This window comes from Aquarana catesbeiana, linkage group LG03 (assembly GCF_042186555.1).
Source record: "Aquarana catesbeiana isolate 2022-GZ linkage group LG03, ASM4218655v1, whole genome shotgun sequence".
NCBI classification, from domain to species: Eukaryota; Metazoa; Chordata; class Amphibia; order Anura; family Ranidae; genus Aquarana; species Aquarana catesbeiana.
Window position 1 is genome coordinate 705,920,494 of NC_133326.1, and position 26,100 is coordinate 705,946,593.

Genomic DNA, 26,100 nt, shown 5'->3' on the forward strand with positions numbered 1-26,100 from the left:
CACTGGGTTAAGCATGGGTATCATTCCACCTATTCGAATTATGCCCGGGGGGTGTCCATTCTCATACGGAAAGGCCTCCCCTTCTCATGTGACCGGGTTGTTCTGGACCCTAAGGGTTGGTATATTTTTCTTTAATGCATGGTGTACACTCTCCCCACCCCTGTCAAGGCTGCAATCTTCACAGATATGAGTGTACAATTTTCCACTTTGCCAATACTTGCTACCCTTATAGTCGGGGACTTCAATTCAGTCCTTGTCCCTAGCTTTGACCGATTGAAACCTTTCCAATATGACTCTTAGTTGTTTGGTCAGTGGTGTGCTTCCTTTGGCTATGGCGACAAAACATCCTATAGTCAGGGAATATTCATGCCAATCTCGGACATACCGTACTCTTTCTAGGTTGAACTATGCCCTGGGGACTCCTGATCTGGTCTCCTGTTTCCAGACAGTTTCTTATCTGCCTCAGACGATAACGGACCATTCTGCCCTGTGTGTTGAATTGCTACTAGGCCATAGGCCCTCCTTTCGGTTGTGGAAGCTCAGTCCCCTATGGTTATCCACACCTGAATGTCAGGAACCTATCCGGCAAGATATGTCTCACTATTGGGGGGGGGATGTTGGATCCGCTTCCTCTGGCCCCACATGGGATGCCTTTAAGGCAACTGTGCGGGGCTTCTACATCTCTAACATTGCCAAGCATAGGAAGTCCTCTTAGGCTGCCCTTCTGGCCTTGGAGTCCTCTTTGGAGACTGCTAGGGCCTAATACACTGCGCTTCCCACCCCTAACTCCCATGGAGTCTTGGTGGGGGCGCATAGGGCTCTGGACCTCCATAGGGTGGACACAACGCGAAAGCAACAGTTGTATTTGTCGGCCAGGCTACACGAGTACAGTGGTAAAAATGGTAAGATGTTGACCTAGCTCTCTCGCACGGATTATACTGACAGGATTATACCGCAAATTCAACTACCTGATGGCTCTGTCATATCTGATCCCCTGACCATAAACCAGAAAGCCTTTATTTGGCCCCGCCCCCCCAGCCGAACTTGAGTCGGTGGGGATTTTTTAGTCCATCCAGTTGCCTGCATTGGAGGACTCTCATAACACTATCTTCGACAAATCCCTGACGATTGAAGAAATCACTGAGGCCATATATTCTCTCCCCCTAATAAAACTCCAGGGTTGAACAGTTTGCCCGCCGAATTGTACAAAAACTATGCTGACGAATTGGCACAGAAATTACACTCTCTCTTTGGGCGGGCACTGGAGGAGGGCGAACTTCCCTCCTCCATGTGTGAAGCCCTGATTGTTGTACTACCCAAACCTGATAAAAGATAAACTGTTGTGTGGGTCATACCGTCCAATCTAACTACTGAATAGTGAGGTTAAGGTGTTGGCTAAAATTCTAGCTTCAAGACTGTAAAAGGTCATTCTCTCCCTTGTTCATAAGGACCAGACTGGGTTCATGCCTGGAAAGAGTACATATGACAACATTTGCCGTCTTTATCTGCATATTCACAGGGCTGCCACTGACCAAAAAAGTGGACTGGTGTTATCATTGGATGTGCTGAAAGCCTTTGATATAGATAATTGGTCCTTTATTTGAGAAACTATGCATTGCATGGGCTTCAGCTCCCAATTTATTAAGTGGGTCCGTTTGCTCTACTCCAACCCTAGGGCCAGGATATGTACTAATAAGGATGTTTCTGATGTTTTTACTTTACAGAGGGGAACTAGGCAGGGCTGCCCACTCTTGCCGCTTCTGTTTGCACAGGCTATAGAGCCCCTTGCTCTGGCAGTGCGGCAGACGGCGACGGTAGGTGGCATCTGCTATGGGGAGCTGTCTGAAAAGATCTCCCTCTATGCGGACGATGCTCTAATTTACCTAGATGGCTCAGAGCAGTCCTTTCTTTCCCTATTGGGAGTTGTGGAGGAGTTTGGGAAGGTCTCCAGCTATCTGTTGGCTGGGAAAAATCTGTGGCATTTCCTATAGGCCCCAAACTGGACTATGCCTACCTATCTCAATCCAAATTGATCATTCAACCCACATTTAAATATTTGGGGATCTATATCAACACTGACCTATCTATTTTTGAAACCCTTAATATCACCCTGATTGTAACCCACATGGAGGCCAGGCTACATACTTGGACCTCCTTACCACTAAATCTAATTGGCCGTGTGAACATTTTTAAAATGATATACTTACCCAACTTTCTATATGTTTTCCGGGCATCCCGAGTGTTTTTGTTTAAAAAACGTTTTAACAAAATTATTCGCTTTTATCCACCTTCCTATGGCAGGGGTCAAGCCCACGTATTGCAAAGGCCTCTCTCCAGGCTGCTAAGCTTGATGGGGGTTAGCCTGCCCTAATCTACAACATTATTTTATAGTGTCACAGCTCGCTTATGTCTATGACTGGTTTCTGGAGGCCTCCTCGTCCTGTTTCACCACTCTATTGACTGCACTGGTTGGCTCTAGGGCCTCACTTGTTGACGCACTACACAGGTCTGTACCCAAACGCTGTTCTCATGGCTCTCCCATAGAAGTTAGCTGGTTAGCCTGGCATGAGGGTAATAAGGCGATCACAAACTCGGGTGGGGTGTCTCCCAAGGCCCCCCTGTGGCACAATCCTAACTTCTTAGAGCTCCTGGGTCACCCAGATTCCCCGTGGTGAACATGACTTGGTGTCACCCATGCCTCCCACATTTTTGTTAACGATACATTCATTTCCTTCAAGGAATTGAAGTTACTGTGTGGAGTGACGAATAAATTCTTTTTCAGATATCTTTTATTACGTCATGCTATCTGGGCACAATTTACAGGTCTGACCCAGGAGCTCACTAAATCACCTCTGGAGGTGCTACTGTCATATTCGGACATTGAAAAGCTGGTTACGACTATTTATTCTTGCCTGCAGTCTGCTGGGATCAAAACCTTCCAGATTGCTCAGCGGAAATGGGAAGTGGAAATTCCTGGGCTGTCCGAGGAGGGGTGGGAGGAGGCCTCGGAGGTCTACTTTCAGGATCTTATTGGGTCAAACGATCAATATGTACAGTTTAAATTTATACATCAGTTGCACTATACTCCTGCCAGGCTGGCTCGAATGGGTTATGTTTCCGCTGCTTCATGTTCCAGGTGTGGCTTCAGTGATGCTGGATACATGTATATGTTTTGGTTTTGTCCAGCTTTGTCAGTATACTGGAAGGACTTATTCTCTTTTTTTGAGGACACCTTACACTTACCTGTACCTCACACTCCAGAAGTCAGACTGCTGGGAGTGTTAAACGACTTCCTACATAGGACATACTCAAACTCTTGTGTGCATATTATTGTTTTATGCTAGCAAATTAATTCTGTAGCAATGGAAGAATGCTTCTGCTCTGGATATTCAAATGTTTTATCGCATGGTAAATAAGGATATACCCATCTTTAAACTCATTTATAATGGTAGGGCCTGTCCTAAAAAGTTTACTAAGATTTGGCAACCCTGGCTCGATATTGCTGACTCCTTCTGGAACGACACTCCGCTCTCCCAACAATAGTGGGCTTCTGTCCTCAGTTTGGATTGCTGTGTCTGTAGGTTACTGTGTGCCCTGTTGTTGGCTTTGTGCTCCTTTAGCCTTGTTGGAGGGAGTGGCGGTGGTGAGGCTCGAATGGTTGTCTCACTTGCTGTAAATGGGTGTGTGTGTGTGTGTATGGGTGTGATTGCAGAATGAATGTTTCTCTACTGCTTATTACTCTATGACTTACTGTAGCTGGGCCCTACTAGGTCCACATATATTAACCCTGCTAAACCTTTTGCTCAAAGTTTTCCTCCGTTGAGGAATCGGGGTTCACAATACTTAAGTATTACTAGTTAGCCCTGTTTGGCTACTGTTTATGTACTGTACGTTACTTACGAGTTGTACCCGTTTATGTGTGCCTGTAGAACAACTTTTTAAATAAAATCAATAAACAAATATTTTAAAGATAAAAAAAGGATGCAGGACAGGCTGGAAGCCCATGACAAAGTTTGGGAGCTGTGGCACGTTCGGGAGGACCCACCATGATCAGGTAAAAGAGCTACTAAGATGACCCCTTTCTTCTTCTTTCGCTATTCCTTTCCTTTCCCTCTACTTTGAGTATTCTTGTGACTCTCACTACCTTACATAAGTTGCTACATGTTATTAAATGACACCATAACGCATATACAACAATATCAGATATGTGACTACTATTGTCTTTGAGCATATTGCAAGAAGTTTTGAGTAAATGTCTAAAAGAATTGATGCATAATATGATCTGTATCCTTCAATCCACGTATTATTTTTGTACTGCAAATGCAAATAATAATAATAAAATGTTCTTTGGAAAAAATAAATAAATAAATAAAAATGCAAACAATTTTTTGTTATAACAAATTAAATTAAATAGAGAAAGGGAGGATGAGAGAGAGATTATTATCACAGGATTCTGGGAGCCTCTCATGCAGGGCCGGATTAACATAGGGGCTATTGGAGCTGCAGCTACAGGCCCCTTACCTTAAGATAATCGCATTTGCCCCGCCACCCCAAAAAAAAAACAATTCCCAAAAAAATCCTCTCCATTCACAGAAAGAAAAAAACACAGGGGCGGGCTTCACAGTGACTGATCCCTGTGGTAGCCAATCAGAGGCTATTACAGCGATCAGGTGACCTGGAATCAGGAGATCCGGGTCCCAATCGAAAGTACGGGGCCTGAGGCTCTTGGTGAGACCCCAGGCCATTTCTTTCTATTCAGCCCTGCCACACTTTAACTGGCAATTGTGCAATCATTCAACACTGTGCCCAAATTAAATTGATATAATTTTTTTCACACAAATGGAGCTTTCTTTTGGTGTTATTTGATTTTCACTGAGTTTTTTTATTTTTTAATTTATAAACGAAAAAAGACTGAAGATTTTGAAAATATTTTCTACTTTCTGTTATGAAACTTATCCAATAAAACCCAATTTCTTCATACGTTTAGGCCAAAAGGTATTCTTCTACATGCAGTGCAGGACTTAGGGTGGTGGGGGCCCCTGGACTTGAGTCACTTTCATTCCCTACCTTCTATACATTACCTTAAACCTTTAGTTTTCTTTTAAGCACGCCACTCTGATACCGTTTGTCCGCCATTACATCACTGTAATGCAGGCAGGTTTTCTCAACGGCAGTAAACAAGGCACAATGTAACTGCCAATAACCAATCAGCAAACCTCAAGATAAGAGTTTAAGGAATTTTAAGGAAAAAAACTATTTAAGGAAAAAAACTTACATTTAAATGCTCATCAATGCAGCCTTGCACAGCGTCCATCTGCATGCTTGTCCAGTGTCATTTTGAAGCCTTGTCAGTGTCATTTTCAGCCTTGTCCAGTGACATTGCAGCCTTGTCAGTGTCATTTGCAGCCTTGCAGCCTTGTCAATGTCATTTGCAGCCTTGCAGCCTTATCAGTGTCAGTTGCAGCCTTGTCAGTGTCATTTGCAGCCTTGCAGCCTCCATCTGCAGCCTTGTCAGTGTCCATCTGCAGCCTTGTCTGTATCATTTGTAGCCTTGCCCAGGCTGCAGTTAAACTGCAGTGACATGTCAGTGTCACTGCAGGTTAAATATAGCGCCGACAAGATACACAGAGCCAGTCGGCTTTTCTCGGCTCCTCTCGCAGTCCCACCCAGTCCTGCCCTATGATGGACATAACACAGGTCCAATGGCGGGACTGGGTGTGACTGTGAGCGGAGCCAAGCGCCAACATACATAGCCGAGTGTACTCGGCTAGCACCGCTCAGAGTCACGCCCAGTCCCTGTGTTATGTCCATCATAGGGCGGGACTAGGCGTGACTGTGAGCGGAACTAGCCGAGTATAGCCGAGTACACTTGGCTGGGGCCCACGGGGCCCCCTATTGGGCGGGGCCCATGGGCTTGAGCCCAGTCAAGCCCAATGATAAGTCCGGCCCTGGCTACATGTCTTTGGTAAAAAAATCCCAATAAGTGAATAATTGGTTTGTGTGAAAGTTATAGTGTCTACAAACTGCCATATGGTAAATATCTGAAAATTGATCAATCCTGATATACTGATGGATCTCATTTCTATAGGCCCTTAAAATGCCAGGACGGTACAAATATACCCCAAATGACCTTTTTGCAAAGTAAACAGTCTGGGGCATTTAGTAAGAGGCATGGCGAGTTTTTTTTGAAGTTGTAATTTTTCATCATTTTTTGGAAAGCAAAGAAATTTAATAATTTTTTTCCTCTTTTTTTTTATATGCTGTCACCAGTGCAGTACAGCGTCATCATATGACTGGTGGGGATGTGATCAGGGATATTGACTGGTGACAGTATGTTTAAAATAAAATATTTTTTATTCCATTTTCTTAAACAACTTTTTTTTTACATCCTGTCATCAGAGTAGTTCAGTGTCACCATAGTGTCACTGTACTTCTCTGGTGGGGGGGGTGATCAGGTATTCATTTTTCACATGTTTTTATTTTACCCCAGTGCGCATGTACTAAGTGACATACTGGTACATCATGGTACGGGTACTATGGGCGGGTGGGAAGTAGTTAATGTAAAGGAAGAACTCATTTAGTGTTTGGTTTTCTTTGGGTTGATGGGTAGTGCCCATATCTCTCTCTTTCATTGTATTTCTATATATTGTCTGTCTGTCCATCTGTCTGTCTATCTCCCTAGTTATAATCTAGCTATCTATTTGGTTTCATTATCTTTGAAACTTTTGTTAACTTTGAAAAATGCATCTTAATTCTGTCTATTAATAGAGGACAGTTGTGAGCAAAAAAAACAAACAAAACGGGTGGACATATTTGAAGTCAAGATAGTAATGTTTTTTAAAATTAAATTGCATTGTATGATAAGTATCTTACCATAGTTGAGAAATGTAGATTCACCATCTGCAAAAGTATGGGAGTAAGTGTTAGATAATCATAAAATCCGAACCTACATTTCAGTTTTTGTTACACATTTTTTAAATGTTTTTAAAAAACAGAGTGATGATACTCTAGGTGAGCAAATGGTTAGCTGCACACCCCGATAAAGATATAGAAAAAAGTATAAGGAATTTCCCTGTGGGTTTTTGTATTGCAGCAAAAAATTCAAAATGAATTATAAAAAAATATATTACAAAAAAGTATTCTACAACATAGCACATGTCAGCACATGACATTACATCAATACAATGAACCTTCAAAAATAACACAGTATCTGTAGAACAGCATGTAAAGAGAATCCCAACGCGTTTCGACCACATGTACTATAGGTCTTCTTCAGGGGTCAAGGTCAGAGACATCCACCCCATGGGAAAACAATTGCCATCCTGGCTAAACTGAAGACCTACAAGAGGTCGCATTTGTTTCAGAGACCAGGGTGCAGATGGGAAGGGGGAAAAGAGAGAAAGGGGAACAAAAAGGGCGAACCCAACAGGAAAGGCGCACCAAACAGGCGTCACCACCAGGTCCCTGGATTCCCAAGATGCAGTCCCAAAGCAATGGGACTCACTCACTCTCATCATCTTGTTTTTTTTTTTTTTGCACTGGTTTGATACCATTAGTTTGTTAGGTTATAGGTTTTCTATGATCAATTAAATCACTAATAGAACTCAACTCTTAATTTTTGACAGCGCTTTGGGACTGCCTCTTGGGAATCCAGGGACCTGGTGGTGACGTCCGTTTGGTGCCCCTTTCCTGTTGGGCTCCCTCTTTTTGTCCCCCCTTCTCTCTTTTCCCCCTTCCCATCTGCACCCTGGTGTCTGAAACAAACGTGGCCCCTTGTAGGTCTTCATTTTAGCCAGGTGGGCAATTGTTTTCCCATGGGGTGGATGCCTCTGGCCTTGCAGCGTGGTCCAGATTAATGGGCACCAGGCGAGGGCATAAAATCTGGAAGCTACAATGTACAGACGTCAATGGTAAATATAAAAGAAACGTTGAAATATAACCTCTTTTGGGAACCAATATACTTTTGACACGTACCTTGGAGGTGAGCCTGACGTGCAGAGGGAGACCTCTCATACGGCTCTGGTTCCGGGATCACTGGAGTGGGAACAGTAACCCTCGGAGCATGGTGGGGTAGGAGAGCCTGCAAGGTTTGCTTGGCTGAAGATGATGTCTGGAAGAGACAGGAACAGTCTTGATTGCTGCGGATGCAGGAACGCTGAGAAGCAGCAGGCAGGTGCGCACAGATACAGGACTTGTGGGCAGGTGCGCATGGATGCAGGACTTGTAGACAGTTGCGCATGGATGCAGGACTTGTAGGCAGGTCCGGACCAGCGCAGGACAGCAGGCAGGAGCAAGGTCAGACAAGCCGGGTCACAACAGCGGATCAATCAGGAGATCAGACAAACAGGAACACAGAGCAGGTCAAAGGCAAGCCAAGGGGTCAGGACTGGAGACAGCAGCAAGGTCAGGAGAGCCGGGTAACACTGGAGCAGATCAGGTACAGGATGAGCTGCAGATCAGACAGCAAGGATGCATTCGGAAGGGGCCCCTTTTAAAGATCACTGGGCGCCAAGCTGCGTCACTGTGCGCACGTCCGAGATTTGCGCAAGCGCATGTGCATTGGCGCACGTCTATTCACTGCTGAATGCCTGTGGGCTGGAACACATCCCGATGGACCCATGCGCCCGCGGCCAGTTGCAGAGCCATGCGCAGTACGTCCATGACAACTTTATTGGCTTGTTTTTAATATATTTCTTCAAATACTATATATTTTTTAGAAATCTGTATCTTTTTCCCCCTGAAGAAGACCTATACTACATGTGGTCAAAACAGAGTGGGGCTCTCTTTACATGATGTTCTACAGATACTGTGTTATTTTTGAAGGTTCATTGTATTGATGTAATACTGTATGGATTCAACACTGTACCCAATGTATGCTATATATGTTTTCCAGTTTTGATTTTAAAGCTCATGCTTTGACTGACATGTGCCATTTTATAGAATACTTTTTTATAATAAAATACACTTTTTTATAATTAATTTTGAATTTTTTGCTGCAATCCTGTCCATAACAACATTACAGGTCCTCTTACCCAGCAGACTGAGAACATAGTTCCCAACTGTCCCTGATTTTGGGGGACTGTCCCTGATTTGGAACAAGGTCCCTCTGTCCCTCTTTCTCCCTCATTTGTCCCTTATTTTGGTTTGATCTATAAAGATGTATATAAAATGCACTACTTATCTATCAAAAAGTGTTTCCCAGTGCTAAACCTTTCATCCAATTTCTAAATCAGAAAAGCCAACATAAAGGAATAGTAGTGGTAAAAAAAGTACTTGTGGGTTTAACTAATTATTTTTGAGGGGGTGTTGCAGGGGGTGTTTCCTAAGCCTACCAGGGACGTAGATAAGGCAGGGTTTGGGGGTTAAACCCCCCCATAGCATCAGTATAGCTTTAAATTGTTGTGCCAGGCTATTGCGATTAATTTGGTGCGCCGACGGCTGGCTGCATGCACTCGGCACTAATACACTGTTATTTTAATGCTGCTTCCTGCTGTTACTCCATCTGACCACTTGGCGCACTGTAGGCTTGGCTTGGGATAAGGGAGGTGAGTCTGTCTGACAGTCCTCTAGTCTGGTCTCTCTGCTCCGCCTCCACTTCTTTCCACAGTGACTCCAGAGACATGTCTTGACTTGTCCAGGCAAGTTAACAGAGCAGAAGCTTCCAGGTCAGACTGTCACAGCACCACTGAGAGCAGAGCGGGAGGGAGTGGCAGGCACCTAATTCCACCCACCGACTGGTCTGATCTATATTGGCTCCGCCTCTTTACAGTTCTGCTGCTTCCCGCCTTTGGCTGCGTGGGGGAAGGAGCAGAGCCTGGGTGCTGCTGCTAAGCTGTCGGTGTGCCTCCCAGACCAACCCCCGAGGTCATCATTGTGGAATGTGGATCATCATCTGAATTGTGAAGTGCTGCTGTGCTGGCAGTTCCAGACTTCCACACACACAGGTCAGGTCACCAACCTCCAGGTTTCTGTATGTGTGTGTGTCTGTCTGTGTCTGTGTCTGTCTGTCTATGTGTGTGTGTGTCTGTCTATGTGTGTGTGTCTGTCTATGTGTGTGTGTCTGTCTGTGTGTGTGAGTGTCTGTCTATGTGTGTGTGTCTGTCTGTCTGTGTCTGTCTGTCTATGTATGTGTGTCTGTCTCTGTATGTGTGTGTGTGTGTGTGTGTCTGTCTGTCTGTCTGTATGTATGTGTGTCTGTATGTGTGTGTGTCTGTATGTCTGTATGTGTGTGTGTCTGTATGTCTGTCTGTATGTGTGTGTGTGTGTCTGTCTGTCTGTCTGTCTGTATGTGTGTCTGTCTGTCTGTATGTGTGTGTGTGTCCGGCTATGTATGTGTATGTGTGTGTGTGTGTGTGTGTCTGTCTGTATGTGTGTTTCTGTATGTGTGTGTATGTGTATGTGTGTGTGTGTTTCTGTGTTCTATTCTAGATCTAAACTGTCTTCAACCAAGGACCAAGTTAGGGCTGTCAGCCCAGAACAGTTAGGAGTTCAGTTTTTTTTCTTCTGTTCTGGAGTCCACTTAACTCTTTCATATTATCTCAGGACTCATGTGATGCTTTCATGCATGATGCTGCTTGCATATCACCAGAGCAGAGTGTAAAATTGATGTAATGTTGATGATCTCTTATAAAAGCCAATCCTGTGCCATTCTAAATATAAGTACAGAGGGCAGGTTGGACTTTTTTTTTGCTCTTGCTGTCCTAAAATTAAACTCTAATAGAATGTATAATGGATTCACTCTTACCTCCAGAGTTGACAATATTTTCTGTATGCAAGGATAAGGATTTTATAAAATCACTTAGGTCCTGCAGTGTTCACTCTGTGTACTGTGCAGTATAAAGCTTTAATTCTAGTAGGTTTAACATCAGTTTTAAAATAAAAGTGGAGACATCTGTACCCCAGTTTTTCATAAGACCAACAGTGTGCATGCAAAGCTCTGTTTCATATTTTAACAATACAGTTTTAATTTAATTTTCCTCTGACCTGTAGTTTTCAGAAAATTTGTTGTCTATTATTTGAAGACAAAGATTGGCACAAATGAACAGGCCCTCATTCCCCATGTGTGTGCTATCATATCTTTGCACATTCACATAACAGTGGAAACATTCTGAGATTTACCCTTAGCTGTATGGAGTGCTGTGCTGTTATATTTGAATGCTGCCCTGGAGGTTATTACCGGTAATCCCTATTTTAATGTATGCTGCTACATTGGAGTCTTGCTGAGAAAGTTGATGACCCTTTCCAAGCAATGCTAGGCCTACTGGTCTTAGCTTAACCGCTTGCCGACCAGCGCACACCGATTTACGTCAGCAGAATGGCACTGGTAGGCATAAGGGCGTACAGGTACGTCCCTTTTAAGAAGCGGTGTTGCGGGCGTGCGCCCGCCGCGGTCTCCGTGGCCGCAGGTCCCGCAGACTCGATGTCTGCCAGGTGCCCACGATCGTGCCACGGAGAGGAAGAACAGGGATATGTTTTTGTAAACAATGCATTTCCCCGTTCTGCCTAGTGACAGGACAGAGATCACTGCTCTCTGTCATCGGGAGCTGTGATCACTGTCCTGTGTGCTGAAGCCCACCCCCCCACAATTAGAATCACTCCCTAGGACACACTTAACCCCTTCACTGCCCCCTAGTGGTTAACCCCTCCCCTGCGAGTTTCATTTACACAGTAATCAGTGCATTTTTATAGCATCGATCGCTGTATAAATGACAATGTTCCCAAAATAGTGTCAAAAGTGTCCGATGTGTCCATCATAATGTCGCAGTCCCAATAAAAATCACAGATCTCCGCCATTACTAATTAAAAAAAATACAAATAAAAGGCAATCAAATACCACCAAAAGAAATCTCTATTGTTGGGGAAAAGAGGACATCAATTTTGTTTGGGTACAGCGTCACATGACCGTGCAATTGTCAGTTAAAGTGATGCAGTGCCGAATTGCAAAAAGTGCTCTGGTCGGAAAGGGGGTAAAATCCTTCCGGGGCTGAAATGGCTAAAGTGGTAGTAAACAGCAAAATAAAATCTCCCTGAAAGTTAATGGCATAGTGTGTGCTAGTAATCTCTGGTACTGGGGATTACTATATACCGGAGAGTACTTATTTTGCTGTCATATTTTTCATGTAACTTGTTATCTTTTGTTTTTGTTATGTTTTATGTTTGCACACTTTTGCAATATTTTGGTGTCCTTTTAATATCGATCACCTCATGATCGTATGTTTTTATGTATATTCAATAAATATTACTTTTTGCTTATATATACGTGTGTATTGTCTACATAGTCCCAACGAAGGGGGATTTTTTTTCTCTAATTGTTTATCAGGGATGTGGCAATCACACTGATCTAACATAGTGAAACCCTCTTTTTTGTTAGTGTGTGCTAGTATGCATTGCATACTAGCACATTATGAAAGACTTACCTGAAAAGGAAGCCCTTCAGCAGCTGCTGACAGGGCTTCTATCTTCACCTAGTCTTTTCGGGTTCACAGGCTGTGGGCATCTGATTGGCCGAGATGCGATGTCCTGACTCCATGCATGGGGGAGTCACAGCTATGGCACAGCTCTCTCAATGGAATGCAAACCATCCATTGAGAGCACAGAGTGCATTCACTGGTGACCTCGCTGGTGCTGCTTAAGCAAATATCTTCTAAACAGTACACATTTAGGAGATATTTACTGTACCTACAGGTAAGCCTTATAGGCTTATCTGCAGGAATACGTCACAAAAACACCTTTACTACCACTTCAAGGTTTTTACACTGCAAAGCTTTGTTTTATGCCTATGATTATCCAATGGAGACGATGATTAATGAGTTTAATATATCTGTCCTTTCTTGAGGAAGCCCCTTAGTAACATCTTGGGAGAACCCTGGCCGGGTGGTTTGGCCATTTGTTCTGCAGGCCTCTTTAATTAGAAGGTCCATTAAAGTTGGTAAGCCTGCACTCTTTATTAAGGTGGCAGTGTCACGGCTTGGATGTTTTAATGGTGGTGATGGAGGTTCACTTTTCATATGGCTGTTTTTGAATACTTGTGAAGAGGATTATCACTTCTGCACATCAATTTGTCACTATATATTCCTTTCTGTATTTGGACATTATTTTGTATGGTTATCCCTAAAAACGGGATTATTATATGAACATTATTAATAATATCACTTTATTTTAGCTCAGCTCTTTTGTTACATATTTTAATTTATTCTGAGTTAATTATCTCACAGCAGAGTCGCTGGTGGTTTTAATGTTTTTCCAAGCGCAGTTTCAAATTTTGGAATATATATATATATATATATATATATACACACACACACACACACACAGTGGGGACGGAAAGTATTCAGACCCCCTTAAATTTTTCACTCTTTGTTATATTGCAGCCATTTTCTAAAATCATAAGTTAATTTTTTTCTTCATTAATGTACACACAGCACCCCATATTGACAGAAAAACACAGAATTGTTGACATTTTTGCAGATTTATTAAAAAAGAAAAACTGAAATATCACATGGTCCTAAGTATTCAGACCCTTTGCTGTGACACTCATATATTTAACTCAGGTGCTGTCCATTTCTTCTGATCATCCTTGAGATGGTTCTACACCTTCATTTGAGTCCAGCTGTGTTTGATTATACTGATTGGACTTGATTAGGAAAGCCACACACCTGTCTATATAAGACCTTACAGCTCACAGTGCATGTCAGAGCAAATGAGAATCATGAGGTCGAAGGAACTCAAGAGCTCAGAGACAGAATTGTGGCAAGGTACAGATCTGGCCAAGGTTACAAAAAAAAAAAACAAGAGCATCAAGACCCAGCCTTTAACATATATCATCACTGCACGCTACTACTCTCCGTAGTGCTAACTCAACGCAATCTCCATCCTCCATACTACGGTCTTCCGTCTGATCATCCCCTCCACATCTCTTCTGGAACTCCTTCAACACGGATAGTCCTGCGACCATCTGCCCTCCACCTGGAAGCCTGCCCTCCGTAAGCTCTGCAACCGTAAGTCCTTCCTCGACTACACACTGCCCTCCAACTCCAGATCGTGACTCTCACTGTTCTCTCACTCAACGCAAAGGGTCTCAACCACCCAGCCAAATGAGCTTCAATGTGGAAAACAGCCTTATCGCTTAAATGCGACATCCTTTGCATTCAAGAAACTCACTTTGACCAAGCAGCGACACCTTCTTGCACCCACAAAAACTTTCTCCACATATTCAAATCCTCGTACACGAAGAAACAAAGAAAAGTCCTTATCGCTATTCGAGACTCTGTTTCATTCCAACTACACAAATGTATTGCAGACCAAGAAGGTTGATTTATTATTTTAATATGCTCTATTGACAATTCTCAATACATGTTGGTATCCCTATACGCTCCTAACCACCGCTAGATGCCATTCTTAAGACAGACCATTAAGAAGGCAAAAAGTCACCAACAGGGCCATCTCCTACTCTGTTGAGACTTTAATCTAGTACCAGATAACAAAATGGACACAACCTCAGGCCCTAAGAGACACTAATCACCCTGGAGCAACTATATGGCTACAAACGATCTGTAGAGGTGTTGTCATGCTGACAAACAAGATTATACATATCTATCCCCGCGTTACAACACCTACTCACGAATAGATCTTTTTGTAACAGATAAATGGTTATTGCAAAAAGTATCAGCCTCCGCCATCCACACTGTCACTTGGTCAGACCACGCCCCTATCAGCATTACCCTATCTAGCAAACCTTCCCATCCTAACACATACCTATGGTGAGCCAATAACTTCCTTCTACAAGACCCCATGCACACCTCTACGCTCCTCAAAAACCTGGAAGATTTTCTTTCCCTTAATGCTGATTCTGTGACAGACCCAGCAACAGTGTGGAATGCACACAAGGCAGTAATCAGAGGTACCTTTATTCAAATAGGATCTCTAGCAAAGAAAGAGAGGACGCAACCCTTAGACGAAGTGATGGCTGATATAGCAGTCTCAGAATCCCTTAACAAAACAAATCCTTCCTTGGCTCTCCAAAATAAAATTTTCTCCCTACGCCAGGAACTCAGATCCCTATTACTAGCGTCATTCGAGAAATCCCAAAGGAAGCTTAAAGCTAAAATGTATTCCACGGGCAATAAAGCGGGGAAAGTTATGGCCTCAAAAATTAAAGGGCAACGCCTTAAATCTAAAAATCACTTCCTCTATCACCTGACTACCAACGAAAAAATCCTCAAACCCCAAGCTATCGCTGAAACGTTTAGCCTGTACTACAGTAGTCTATACAACATCCAAGATGACCATGATACCCATCAACCCTCCCAAGAGGACATCCAATCTTTCCTCAATCATATCAAACTCCCATCCCTATCCCAGCAACAACTCTCTATTCTCAATGAACCATTCACTATCCAAGAAATCCTGCAAGTTATCCACAAATTACCAAACTCCAAATCACCTGGCCCAGATGGATTTACTGGCGAGCACTACAAAAGATTCCAGCACCTTCTAGCGCCACTCTTATGTAAAATTTATAATAACGTTGCCTCCTCTTCCTCTTTCCCCTCCGAAATGCTGAGTGCACTTGTAGTGACGATACCTAAACCAGGCAAAGACCCTACAACACCAAAAAACTTCCGACCAATATCCCTACTTAACATTGATTTGAAAATCTATGCAAAACTCATAGCAGAAAGATTGATAGAAATCCTCCCAACCCTAATCCACCCAGACCAATCAGAATTCACTAAGGGGCGACAAACCTCTGATGCAACACGTCGCATAATCAATAACATCCACCACGCTGAGTCCTCTGGAACGCCTTCTTTGCTCCTATCTTTGGATGCAGAGAAGGCGTTTGACAGAGTCCACTGGAACTACCTAGCCTCAGTTCTCACTAAATTCGGTTTCAATGGCCAAATTCTCAAAGCAATCATAGCCCTATATACAACACCATCAGCACGCGTATACACGCCCAATATCCTTTCCTCTCCCTTCCAAATAACTAATGAAACTAGACAAGGGTGCCCCCTGTCACCCCTAATCTTCAACCTACTAATGGAACCCTTAGCGGAACATATTAGAATGAACACCCAAATATCCAGGTTCCCCATTAACACACACGACCACAAGATTAGCCTATTTGCTGATGATGTAATTTTAATGTTAACCAATCTCATGACATCACTACCCGCAGTACAAGAAACACTTTCCTGGTTCAGCAAAGTCTCTTACTCTAAGGTCAATGACATGAAATCTTCTATAAGAAGTATTAGGGGATAAATAGGGAAAAACGGCGCTACCAGAGAGACCTGTTTGGCTCAGCCTATACAGGGAACGTTGTATAAACGTAATTTTATATATATCACAGGGTTTCAAACCAATATGGGTGAAAGGATGCCGTAATTAAATAGAAAATAAAAAATAAATAAAAGATATACTGCAGAGTCGCACTCAATTGGCTAAAGTGCATATGTATGGATCAGTATATAATCGCATGCAGGGATAATCAGAACAAACTTTGTATGTGCTAAAATATCATATGCTCTTCATAGGCCAGTGTAGTTTTACCCATCACAGCACACATTCAGCACTTAGTATAAAATAAAGACATATTATTTATAGCGACAAAAATGCATGAAACATGCGTGGATCTACTTATGTTGGTTCCTATGGGGAAAAAAGATTCCATATACAATATCGCAACAGTATCTCTATGTCTCAGTGCACGTATAGTTCATATATTGTAGCAGTTGCACAACTGTGTAATGAGTTTAATATATCTGTCCTTTCTTGAGGAAGCCCCTTAGTAACATCTTGGGAGAACCCTGGCCGGGTGGTTTGGCCATTTGTTCTGCAGGTCTCTTTAATTAGAAGGTCCATTAAAGTTGGTAAGCCTGCACTCTTTATTAAGGTGGCAGTGTCACGGCTTGGATGTTTTAATGGTGGTGATGGAGGTTCACTTTTCATATGGCTGTTTTTGAATACTTGTGAAGAGGATTATCACTTCTGCACATCAATTTGTCACTATATATTCCTTTCTGTATTTGGACATTATTTTGTATGGTTATCCCTAAAAACGGGATTATTATATGAACATTATTAATAATATCACTTTATTTTAGCTCAGCTCTTTTGTTACATATTTTAATTTATTCTGAGTTAATTATCTCACAGCAGAGTCGCTGGTGGTTTTAATGTTTTTCCAAGCGCAGTTTCAAATTTTGGAATATATATATATATATATATATATACACACACACACACACACACACACAGTGGGGACGGAAAGTATTCAGACCCCCTTAAATTTTTCACTCTTTGTTATATTGCAGCCATTTTCTAAAATCATAAGTTAATTTTTTTCTTCATTAATGTACACACAGCACCCCATATTGACAGAAAAACACAGAATTGTTGACATTTTTGCAGATTTATTAAAAAAGAAAAACTGAAATATCACATGGTCCTAAGTATTCAGACCCTTTGCTGTGACACTCATATATTTAACTCAGGTGCTGTCCATTTCTTCTGATCATCCTTGAGATGGTTCTACACCTTCATTTGAGTCCAGCTGTGTTTGATTATACTGATTGGACTTGATTAGGAAAGCCACACACCTGTCTATATAAGACCTTACAGCTCACAGTGCATGTCAGAGCAAATGAGAATCATGAGGTCGAAGGAACTCAAGAGCTCAGAGACAGAATTGTGGCAAGGTACAGATCTGGCCAAGGTTACAAAAAAAAAAACAAGAGCATCAAGACCCAGCCTTTAACATATATCATCACTGCACGCTACTACTCTCCGTAGTGCTAACTCAACGCAATCTCCATCCTCCATACTACGGTCTTCCTTCTGATCATCCCCTCCACATCTCTTCTGGAACTCCTTCAACACGGATAGTCCTGCAACCATCTGCCCTCCACCTGGAAGCCTGCCCTCCGTAAGCTCTGCAACCGTAAGTCCTTCCTCGACTACACACTGCCCTCCAACTCCAGATCGTGACTCTCACTGTTCTCTCACTCAACGTAAAGGGTCTCAACCACCCAGCCAAATGAGCTTCAATGTGGAGTCCACTGGACAGAGTCCACTGGAACTACCTAGCCTCAGTTCTCACTAAATTCGGTTTCAATGGCCAAATTCTCAAAGCAATCATAGCCCTATATACAACACCATCAGCACGCGTATACACGCCCAATATCCTTTCCTCTCCCTTCCAAATAACTAATGAAACTAGACAAGGGTGCCCCCTGTCACCCCTAATCTTCAACCTACTAATGGAACCCTTAGCGGAACATATTAGAATGAACACCCAAATATCCAGGTTCCCCATTAACACACACGACCACAAGATTAGCCTATTTGCTGATGATGTAATTTTAATGTTAACCAATCTCATGACATCACTACCCGCAGTACAAGAAACACTTTCCTGGTTCAGCAAAGTCTCTTACTCTAAGGTCAATGACATGAAATCTTCTATAAGAAGTATTAGGGGATAAATAGGGAAAAACTGCGCTACCAGAGAGACCTGTTTGGCTCAGCCTATACAGGGAACGTTGTATAAACGTAATTTTATATATATCACAGGGTTTCAAACCAATATGGGTGAAAGGATGCCGTAATTAAATAGAAAATAAAAAATAAATAAAAGATATACTGCAGAGTCGCACTCAATTGGCTAAAGTGCATATGTATGGATCAGTATATAATCGCATGCAGGGATAATCAGAACAAACTTTGTATGTGCTAAAATATCATATGCTCTTCATAGGCCAGTGTAGTTTTACCCATCACAGCACACATTCAGCACTTAGTATAAAATAAAGACATATTATTTATAGCGACAAAAATGCATGAAACATGCGTGGATCTACTTATGTTGGTTCCTATGGGGAAAAAAGATTCCATATACAATATTGCAACAGTATCTCTATGTCTCAGTGCACGTATAGTTCATATATTGTAGCAGTTGCACAACTGTGTAATAGTTTCATGTATTTCACCCCCCTTGGCCACTGGGGAGGGATATCACTCGAGTGTGGGTTTCGTTGGTGTTTGGTTGCTCTGACTATATTATACTATGGAAGCCTTTTTCTTTCCTTGATATGAGGGTTAATTGCAACATGAACATTGGAGTCATCTGAAACATCGCAGCAGCAGCAGCAGCCTTCCGTGCAGCATTACAGGCCTGATACCCCTGCAGGGGTTCCGACATCCGGTGAGTGAGCAATCTGAGGGGGATCACAGAAGTCACTATCCTACCCTGTACACACCAAGTCACTTTGGGGAAAATACCAAGCCTGATTGCCGCATGAAATACATGAAACTATTACACAGTTGTGCAACTGCTACAATATATGAACTATACGTGCACTGAGACATAGAGATACTGTTGCGATATTGTATATGGAATCTTTTTTCCCCATAGGAACCAACATAAGTAGATCCACGCATGTTTCATGCATTTTTGTCGCTATAAATAATATGTCTTTATTTTATACTAAGTGCTGAATGTGTGCTGTGATGGGTAAAACTACACTGGCCTATGAAGAGCATATGATATTTCAGCACATACAAAATTTGTTCTGATTATCCCTGCATGCGATTATATACTGATCCATACATATGCACTTTAGCCAATTGAGTGCGACTCTGCAGTATATCTTTTATTTATTTTTTATTTTCTATTTAATTACGGCATCCTTTCACCCATATTGGTTTGAAACCCTGTGATATATATAAAATTACGTTTATACAACGTTCCCTGTATAGGCTGAGCCAAACAGGTCTCTCTGGTAGCGCCGTTTTTCCCTATTTATCCCCTAATACTTCTTATTTCTGCAGGACATTCCTTAGGGAGTGTCTTTGTTTAAGGGAGGCAGCAACCTGTATACTCTTGGCCATATACTTGTCCTAAGCGCGATTTTTTCAACTTCATCTATGAAATCTTCTATCCTTAACCTAGAAATAGACGCAACTTCCAGCAACCTCCTCCAAAACCTTTACCCCTACGTATGGGCGGACAATAATATACCCTATCTAGGAATTCAGCTGACCAAATCCACTAAAACTCTATTCCAAACAAACTATATTCCATATCATACCAAGTTGCAGCAAGACCTTACTAACTTAGCGAAATTTGAATTTTCATGGATAGGAAGACTAGCAGCATTCAAAATGCTTCACTTACCCCAGATTCTCTATTTATTCAGAACCCTAGCAATCCCACTCCCAACTACCTACTTTAAGTCCCTTCAATCTATACTCACCAAATTTATATGGCATGGTAAAAAATCTTGCTGCACCCACGCAAAGCTCATCAAACATCGCTCAGTAGGAGGAGCAGGTTATATTGATTTTACTGACTACTACCTAGCCTCTTTACTAACACAACTTAAGGAATGGCTCCTACCTTCCCCTACCACAATCTGGGGAGCCATAGAAGCATCCTATGTACCAGGTCACTCCCTCTACCCCTGGCTCACTAGCACAGTGCTGAGAGCTAGAATACCTACGTATATTCCTCCTACCATGAAAGCCTCGATTAAAGCTTGGAATATACTAATCCAATCAGCCCACTCTCACCCCCATTCCACCACCCTAAAGATCCCAATCTCAGTGCTTCACCACCTCATGGATTCAATAACCTTTACAGCATGGCAATCAAAAGGGATAAATTACATTAATGACCTCTTCAGCAATGACAACATCAAACCCTTTCCTACAATCCAACATGAATTTCATCTCCCAAACTCGGACCTCTACAAATACATTTATAGAAAACATTGCATATCAACATTCCCTCTATGGCCATACAAAATCCCCTTATCAGCTTGGATATATTACACCATCAGTACACTACATACTAAAGGAATCTCGATCTTCTATAACATTCTACAGCAAAATCGCACCTTTACTAAAACCGCCTCCTACTCAAATGGGAAGAAGACCTAAAATGCACTTATACCGACATACAATGGACTACAGCCTGTAACGCCACATTTAAAGTCACCAATTAAAGACACTGTGACCACAAAGGTGACCTCCTCCATACCTTCTGGGTATGCCCTAAACTGACGGCATTCTGGACATCCACAATCAAACTCATATCCCAAGTCGCTCAACTCAGCATCCCTCCCTCTCCTGCCCTAGCACTTCTATCTCTGGAAATCCAAACCCTCCCTTACCACATACAACACATAATGACCCATATCCTCCTAGCAGCCAAACTTACCATGACAAAACGATGGAAAAATCCAGACCTCCCACCATACGAGATGTGATAGAATTAACCCAACTACACTACGCCCATGAACAAATCACTGCATTTCACTCAGACAAACTAAAACAATTCACTCACAAGTGGCAACCGTGGACTAAATGGAAAACGTTAGACCTATGACTCATTTACACCACATTATTGAACTCCTGCAATGTTACTACAATTGCTGATACTGTCCTGTTCTCCCTCCTTTCCTCCCAGTATCCTGTCCTTTGAATAAATCAATAGGGGTTGGGGGAGTGGTCTCCGCTGCTAGACACAGTGTGTTCCCAATATGGGGTGCTTGCAGTAGGAGACGACAACCTACACCTCTTTCTAAACAAGTAATTGAATGCACCTACAAGACCCCTCGATCTGGGGTCAAAATGATCACAAGAACGGTGAGCAAAAATTCCAGAACCACACGGGGGGACCTAGTGAATGACCTGCAGAGAGCTGGGACCAAACAAAGGCTACCATCAGTAACACACTATGCCGCCAGGGACTCAGATCCTGCAGTGCCAGACGTGTCCCCCTGCTTAAGCCAGTACATGTCCGGGCCTGTCTGAGGTTTGCTAGAGAGCATTTGGATGATCCAGAAGAGGATTGGGAGAATGTCATATGGTCAGATGAAACCAAAGTAGAACTGTTTGGTAGAAACTCATCGTGTTTGGAGGAGAGAGAATGCTGAGTTGCAACCAAAGAACACCATACCTACTGTGAAGCACGGGGGTGGCAACATAATGCTTTGGAGCTGTTTCTCTGCAAAGGGAATTGGACGACTGATCCGTGTACATGAAAGAAAGAATGGAGCCATGTATCGTGAGATTTTGAGTGCAAACCTCCTCCCATCAGCAAGGGCATTGAAGCTGAAACATAGCTGGGTCTTTCAGCATGACAATGATCCCAAACACACACCACCCGGGCAACGAAGGAGTGGCTTCGTAACAAGCATTTCAAGGTCCTGGAGTGGCCTAGCCAGTCTCCAGATCTCAACCCCCATAGAAAACCTTTGGAGGGAGTTGAAAGTCCGTGTTGCCCAGCGACAACCCCAAAACATCACTGCTCTAGAGGAGATCTGCATGGAGGAATGGGCCAACATACCAGCAACAGTGTGTGACAACCTTGTGAAGACTTACAGAAAACGTTTGACCTCTGTCATTGCCAATAAAGGATATATAACAAAGTATTGAGATGAACTTTTGATATTGACCAAATACTTATTTTCCACCATAATTTGCAAATAAATTATTTCAAAATTTAGACAATGTGTACAGAGACTCTCTCGGACAAAGCAGCGGTCACAAGGTTTCTCAGTAGGAGCATGAACCTGAGCAGCAAGACTTTTGTCACCCAAAGAAGTGAGACGGTGCGAGCCATAGCCAGAATACGATCAGGAGGAATCACAGGAACCAGAACTGACTCCATCTTGGATGTGGAGGAAAATTGTTGTGACAAACCGTCAGCCCTTCCTTTCTTAGTACTGGGTAAGAATGAGACAATGTAATTGAAACTAGACAAGAAAAGAGCCCATTGCGCCCTCTGGGAGAGAGGCATTTAGCCTCAGACAAGAATGTGAGATTTTTATGGTCAATAAGAATAAGAACCGACACAGTGGTACCTTCGAGGAGATGTCTCCATACTTTCAGGGCTAAAATGATCGCTAACAGCTCTCTGTCATCAATCCCGTAATTGCACTACACAGGTGACAATTTCTTGGAAAAGTAACTACAAGGATGCATAGCGCTCTCAGAGGTATGACATTGAGACAGATGCAGTTCAGTTTTGGGCACCAGTTCTCAAAAAGGATATCGGGGAACTGGAGAAAGTGCAGAGAAGGGCAACCAAACTGATAAGAGGCATGGGGGAGCTCAGCTATGAGGAAAGATTAGAGGAACTGAATTTGTTCACTCTTGAGAAGAGGAGAAAAAGGGGGGATATGATCAACATGTTCAAATATATAAGGGGTCCATATAGTGAACTTGGTGTTGAGTTATTCACTTTACGGTCAACACAGAGGACAAGGGGGCACTCTTTACGACTGGAGGAAAAGAGATTTCATCTCCAAATACGGAAAGGTTTCTTCACAGTAAGAGCTGTGAAAATGTGGAATAGACTCCCTCCAGAGGTGGTTCTGGCCAGCTCAGTAGATTGCTTTAAGAAAGGCCTGGATACTTTCCTAAATGTACATAATATAACTGGGTACTGACATTTATAGGTAAAGTTGATCCAGGGAAAATCCGATCGCCTCTCTGGGATCAGGAAGGAATTTTTTCCCCTGCTGTAGCAAATTGGAGCATGCTCTGCTGGGGTTTTTTGCCTTCCTCTGGATCAACTGTGGGTATAGTATTGGGTATATTGGATTGTACGATTTTTTTTTTTTTTTTTATGGTTGAACTGGATGGACTTGTGTCTTTTTTCAACCTGACTAACTATGTAACTATGAAACTATGTAACTATGAGACAGAAGGGCGCCAACTCCAGTCTCCGAAACATCAATCTCAAGGATAAAAGGTAACATAGGGTCAGGATTAGGGATGAGCCGAACACCCCCCGGTTCGGTTCGCACCAGAACCCGCGAACGGACCGAAAGTTCGCACGAACGTTAGAACCCCATTGACGTCTATGGGACTCGAACGTTCGAAATCAAAAGTGCTCATTTTAAAGGCTAATTTGCATGGTATTGTCCTAAAAAGGGTTTGGGGACCCGGGTCCTACCCCAGGGGACATGTATCAATGCAAAAAAAATTTTTAAAAACGGCCGTTTTTTCGGGAGCAGTGATTTTAATGATGCTTAAAGTAAAAAAAAAAAAAGTGAAATATTCCTTTAAATATCGTACCTGGGGGGTGTCTATAGTATGCCTGTAAAGTGACGCGTGTTTCCCATGTTTAGAACAGTCCCTGCACCAAATGTCATTTTTAAAGGAAAAAATCTCATTTAAAACTGCTTGCGGGTTTAATGTCATGTCGGGTCATGGCAATATGGATGAAAATCAGTGAGACAAACGGCATGGGTACCCCCCAGTCCATTACCAGGCCCTTTGGGTCTTGTATGGATATTAAGGGGAACCCCGCACCCAAATTAAAATAAGGAAAGGTGTGGGGCCACCAGGCCCTATATACTCTGAACAGCAGTATACAGGCGGTGCAAACAAGACAGGGACTGTAGGTTTGTTGTTAAGTAGAATCTGTTTGTAATTTTGAACATTTTTAACGTGTTTAGCTCCAGCCAAAAAATCTTTTCTAAGCTTTTTGGAAAACATAGGGAAGGGTTATCACCCCTGTGACATTTGTTTTGCTGTCTTTCCTCCTCTTCAGAAGATTTCACCTCACTTTTTTGTCCCAATGAAAAATGTTTTTTGAAAATTTGGGTTTTTTTGTGGAACAAGGATTGGAAAGCATCAGTGGAAAGGAGAAATTGTTTTCCCATATTAACTCTTACAGGAAAGAATTTCCCTTCCTAGGGGTAGATTTCATCTCACTTCCTGTTGTCTCCTTCCGTTTGCAAGTAGGAGTCGTTTGTAAGTTAGATGTTTGAAAGTAGGGTCCTGCCCTATATACTCAGCAGAAATTTGGGCCTTAGGTGTTGCTGTGGCCACAACACTGTAAGCCCTCACAGGGCCCTGCTGTGAAATATTAGATCAAGAATTGTAATTACATGCCCCTGTTGAACACGAGCTGAAAAATTAGGCCTTAGGCACTGGTGCTGGTGCCACAACACTGCAACCCCTCACAGACACTCTAGTTGGAACGCAGGAACGAGCCCTGCTGCAAAGTATTGCTTCAAAAATTGTAATTACACGCCCCTGTTAGACAGGGGCAGAAAAATTGGGCCTTAGGCACTGGTGCTGGTGCCACAACACTGCAACCCCTCACAGACACTCTAGTTGGAACGCAGGAACGAGCCCTGCTGCAAAGTATTGCATCAAAAATTGTAATTACACGCCCCTGTTAGACAGGGGCAGAAAAATTGGGCCTTAGGCACTGGTGCTGGTGCCACAACACTGCAACCCCTCACAGACACTCTAGTTGGAACGCAGGAACGAGCCCTGCTGCAAAGTATTGCATCAAAAATTGTAATTACACGCCCCTGTTAGACAGGGGCAGAAAAATTGGGCCTTAGGCACTGGTGCTGGTGCCACAACACTGCAACCCCTCACAGACACTCTAGTTGGAACGCAGGAACGAGCCCTGCTGCAAAGTATTGCATCAAAAATTGTAATTACACGCCCCTGTTAGACAGGGGCAGAAAAATTGGGCCTTAGGCACTGGTGCTGGTGCCACAACACTGCAACCCCTCACAGACACTCTAGTTGGAATGCAGGAACGAGCCCTGCTGCAAAGTATTACATCAAAAATTGTAATTACACGCCCCTGTTACACAGGGGCTGAAAAATTGTGCCTTAGGCACTGGTGGTGGCGCCCAGAACCAAAAATGTTCTTACAAGCTATCAGCGTGATGATTGAGGAGGAAGAGGATAATTACTCAGGGATAGTCACTCAGCATCAGCATAGGCAGTCTTTGAAGGGATCTGAGATTTCAAAAAAAATTATTCGGTTACATCAGCATCAGGTGCTTGGTAGCTGGTGGTGATCCAAGACTCATTCATTTTTATGAAGGTCAGCCGATCGACCGAGTCGGTGGACAAACGCACCCTGTGATCGGTTACCACGCCTCCAGCAGCACTGAATGTGCGTTCCGAAAGAACGCTGGATGCAGGACAGGCCAGTAGCTCAATTGCATACTGTGCAAGCTCTGGCCAGTGATCCATCCTCAAGACCCAGTAACCCAGAGGATTTTCGGTGGGAAAGGTGTCCAAGTCTGATCTTGCCCCTAGGTATTCCTGCAC

At 43.0% G+C, this 26,100-nt stretch overlaps 1 protein-coding gene across 1 annotated transcript in view; it reads right to left on the minus strand.

The window, feature by feature from the left end:
• Positions 1-26,100, minus strand: part of LOC141134344 (uncharacterized) — a 209,108-nt gene that overhangs the window by 35,427 nt on the left and 147,581 nt on the right. Inside the window, exon 7 of the mRNA XM_073623915.1 lies at positions 6,751-6,900. Coding sequence (XP_073480016.1) covers positions 6,751-6,900 — 150 coding nt within the window. The remainder of the gene's footprint in view (positions 1-6,750; positions 6,901-26,100) is intronic.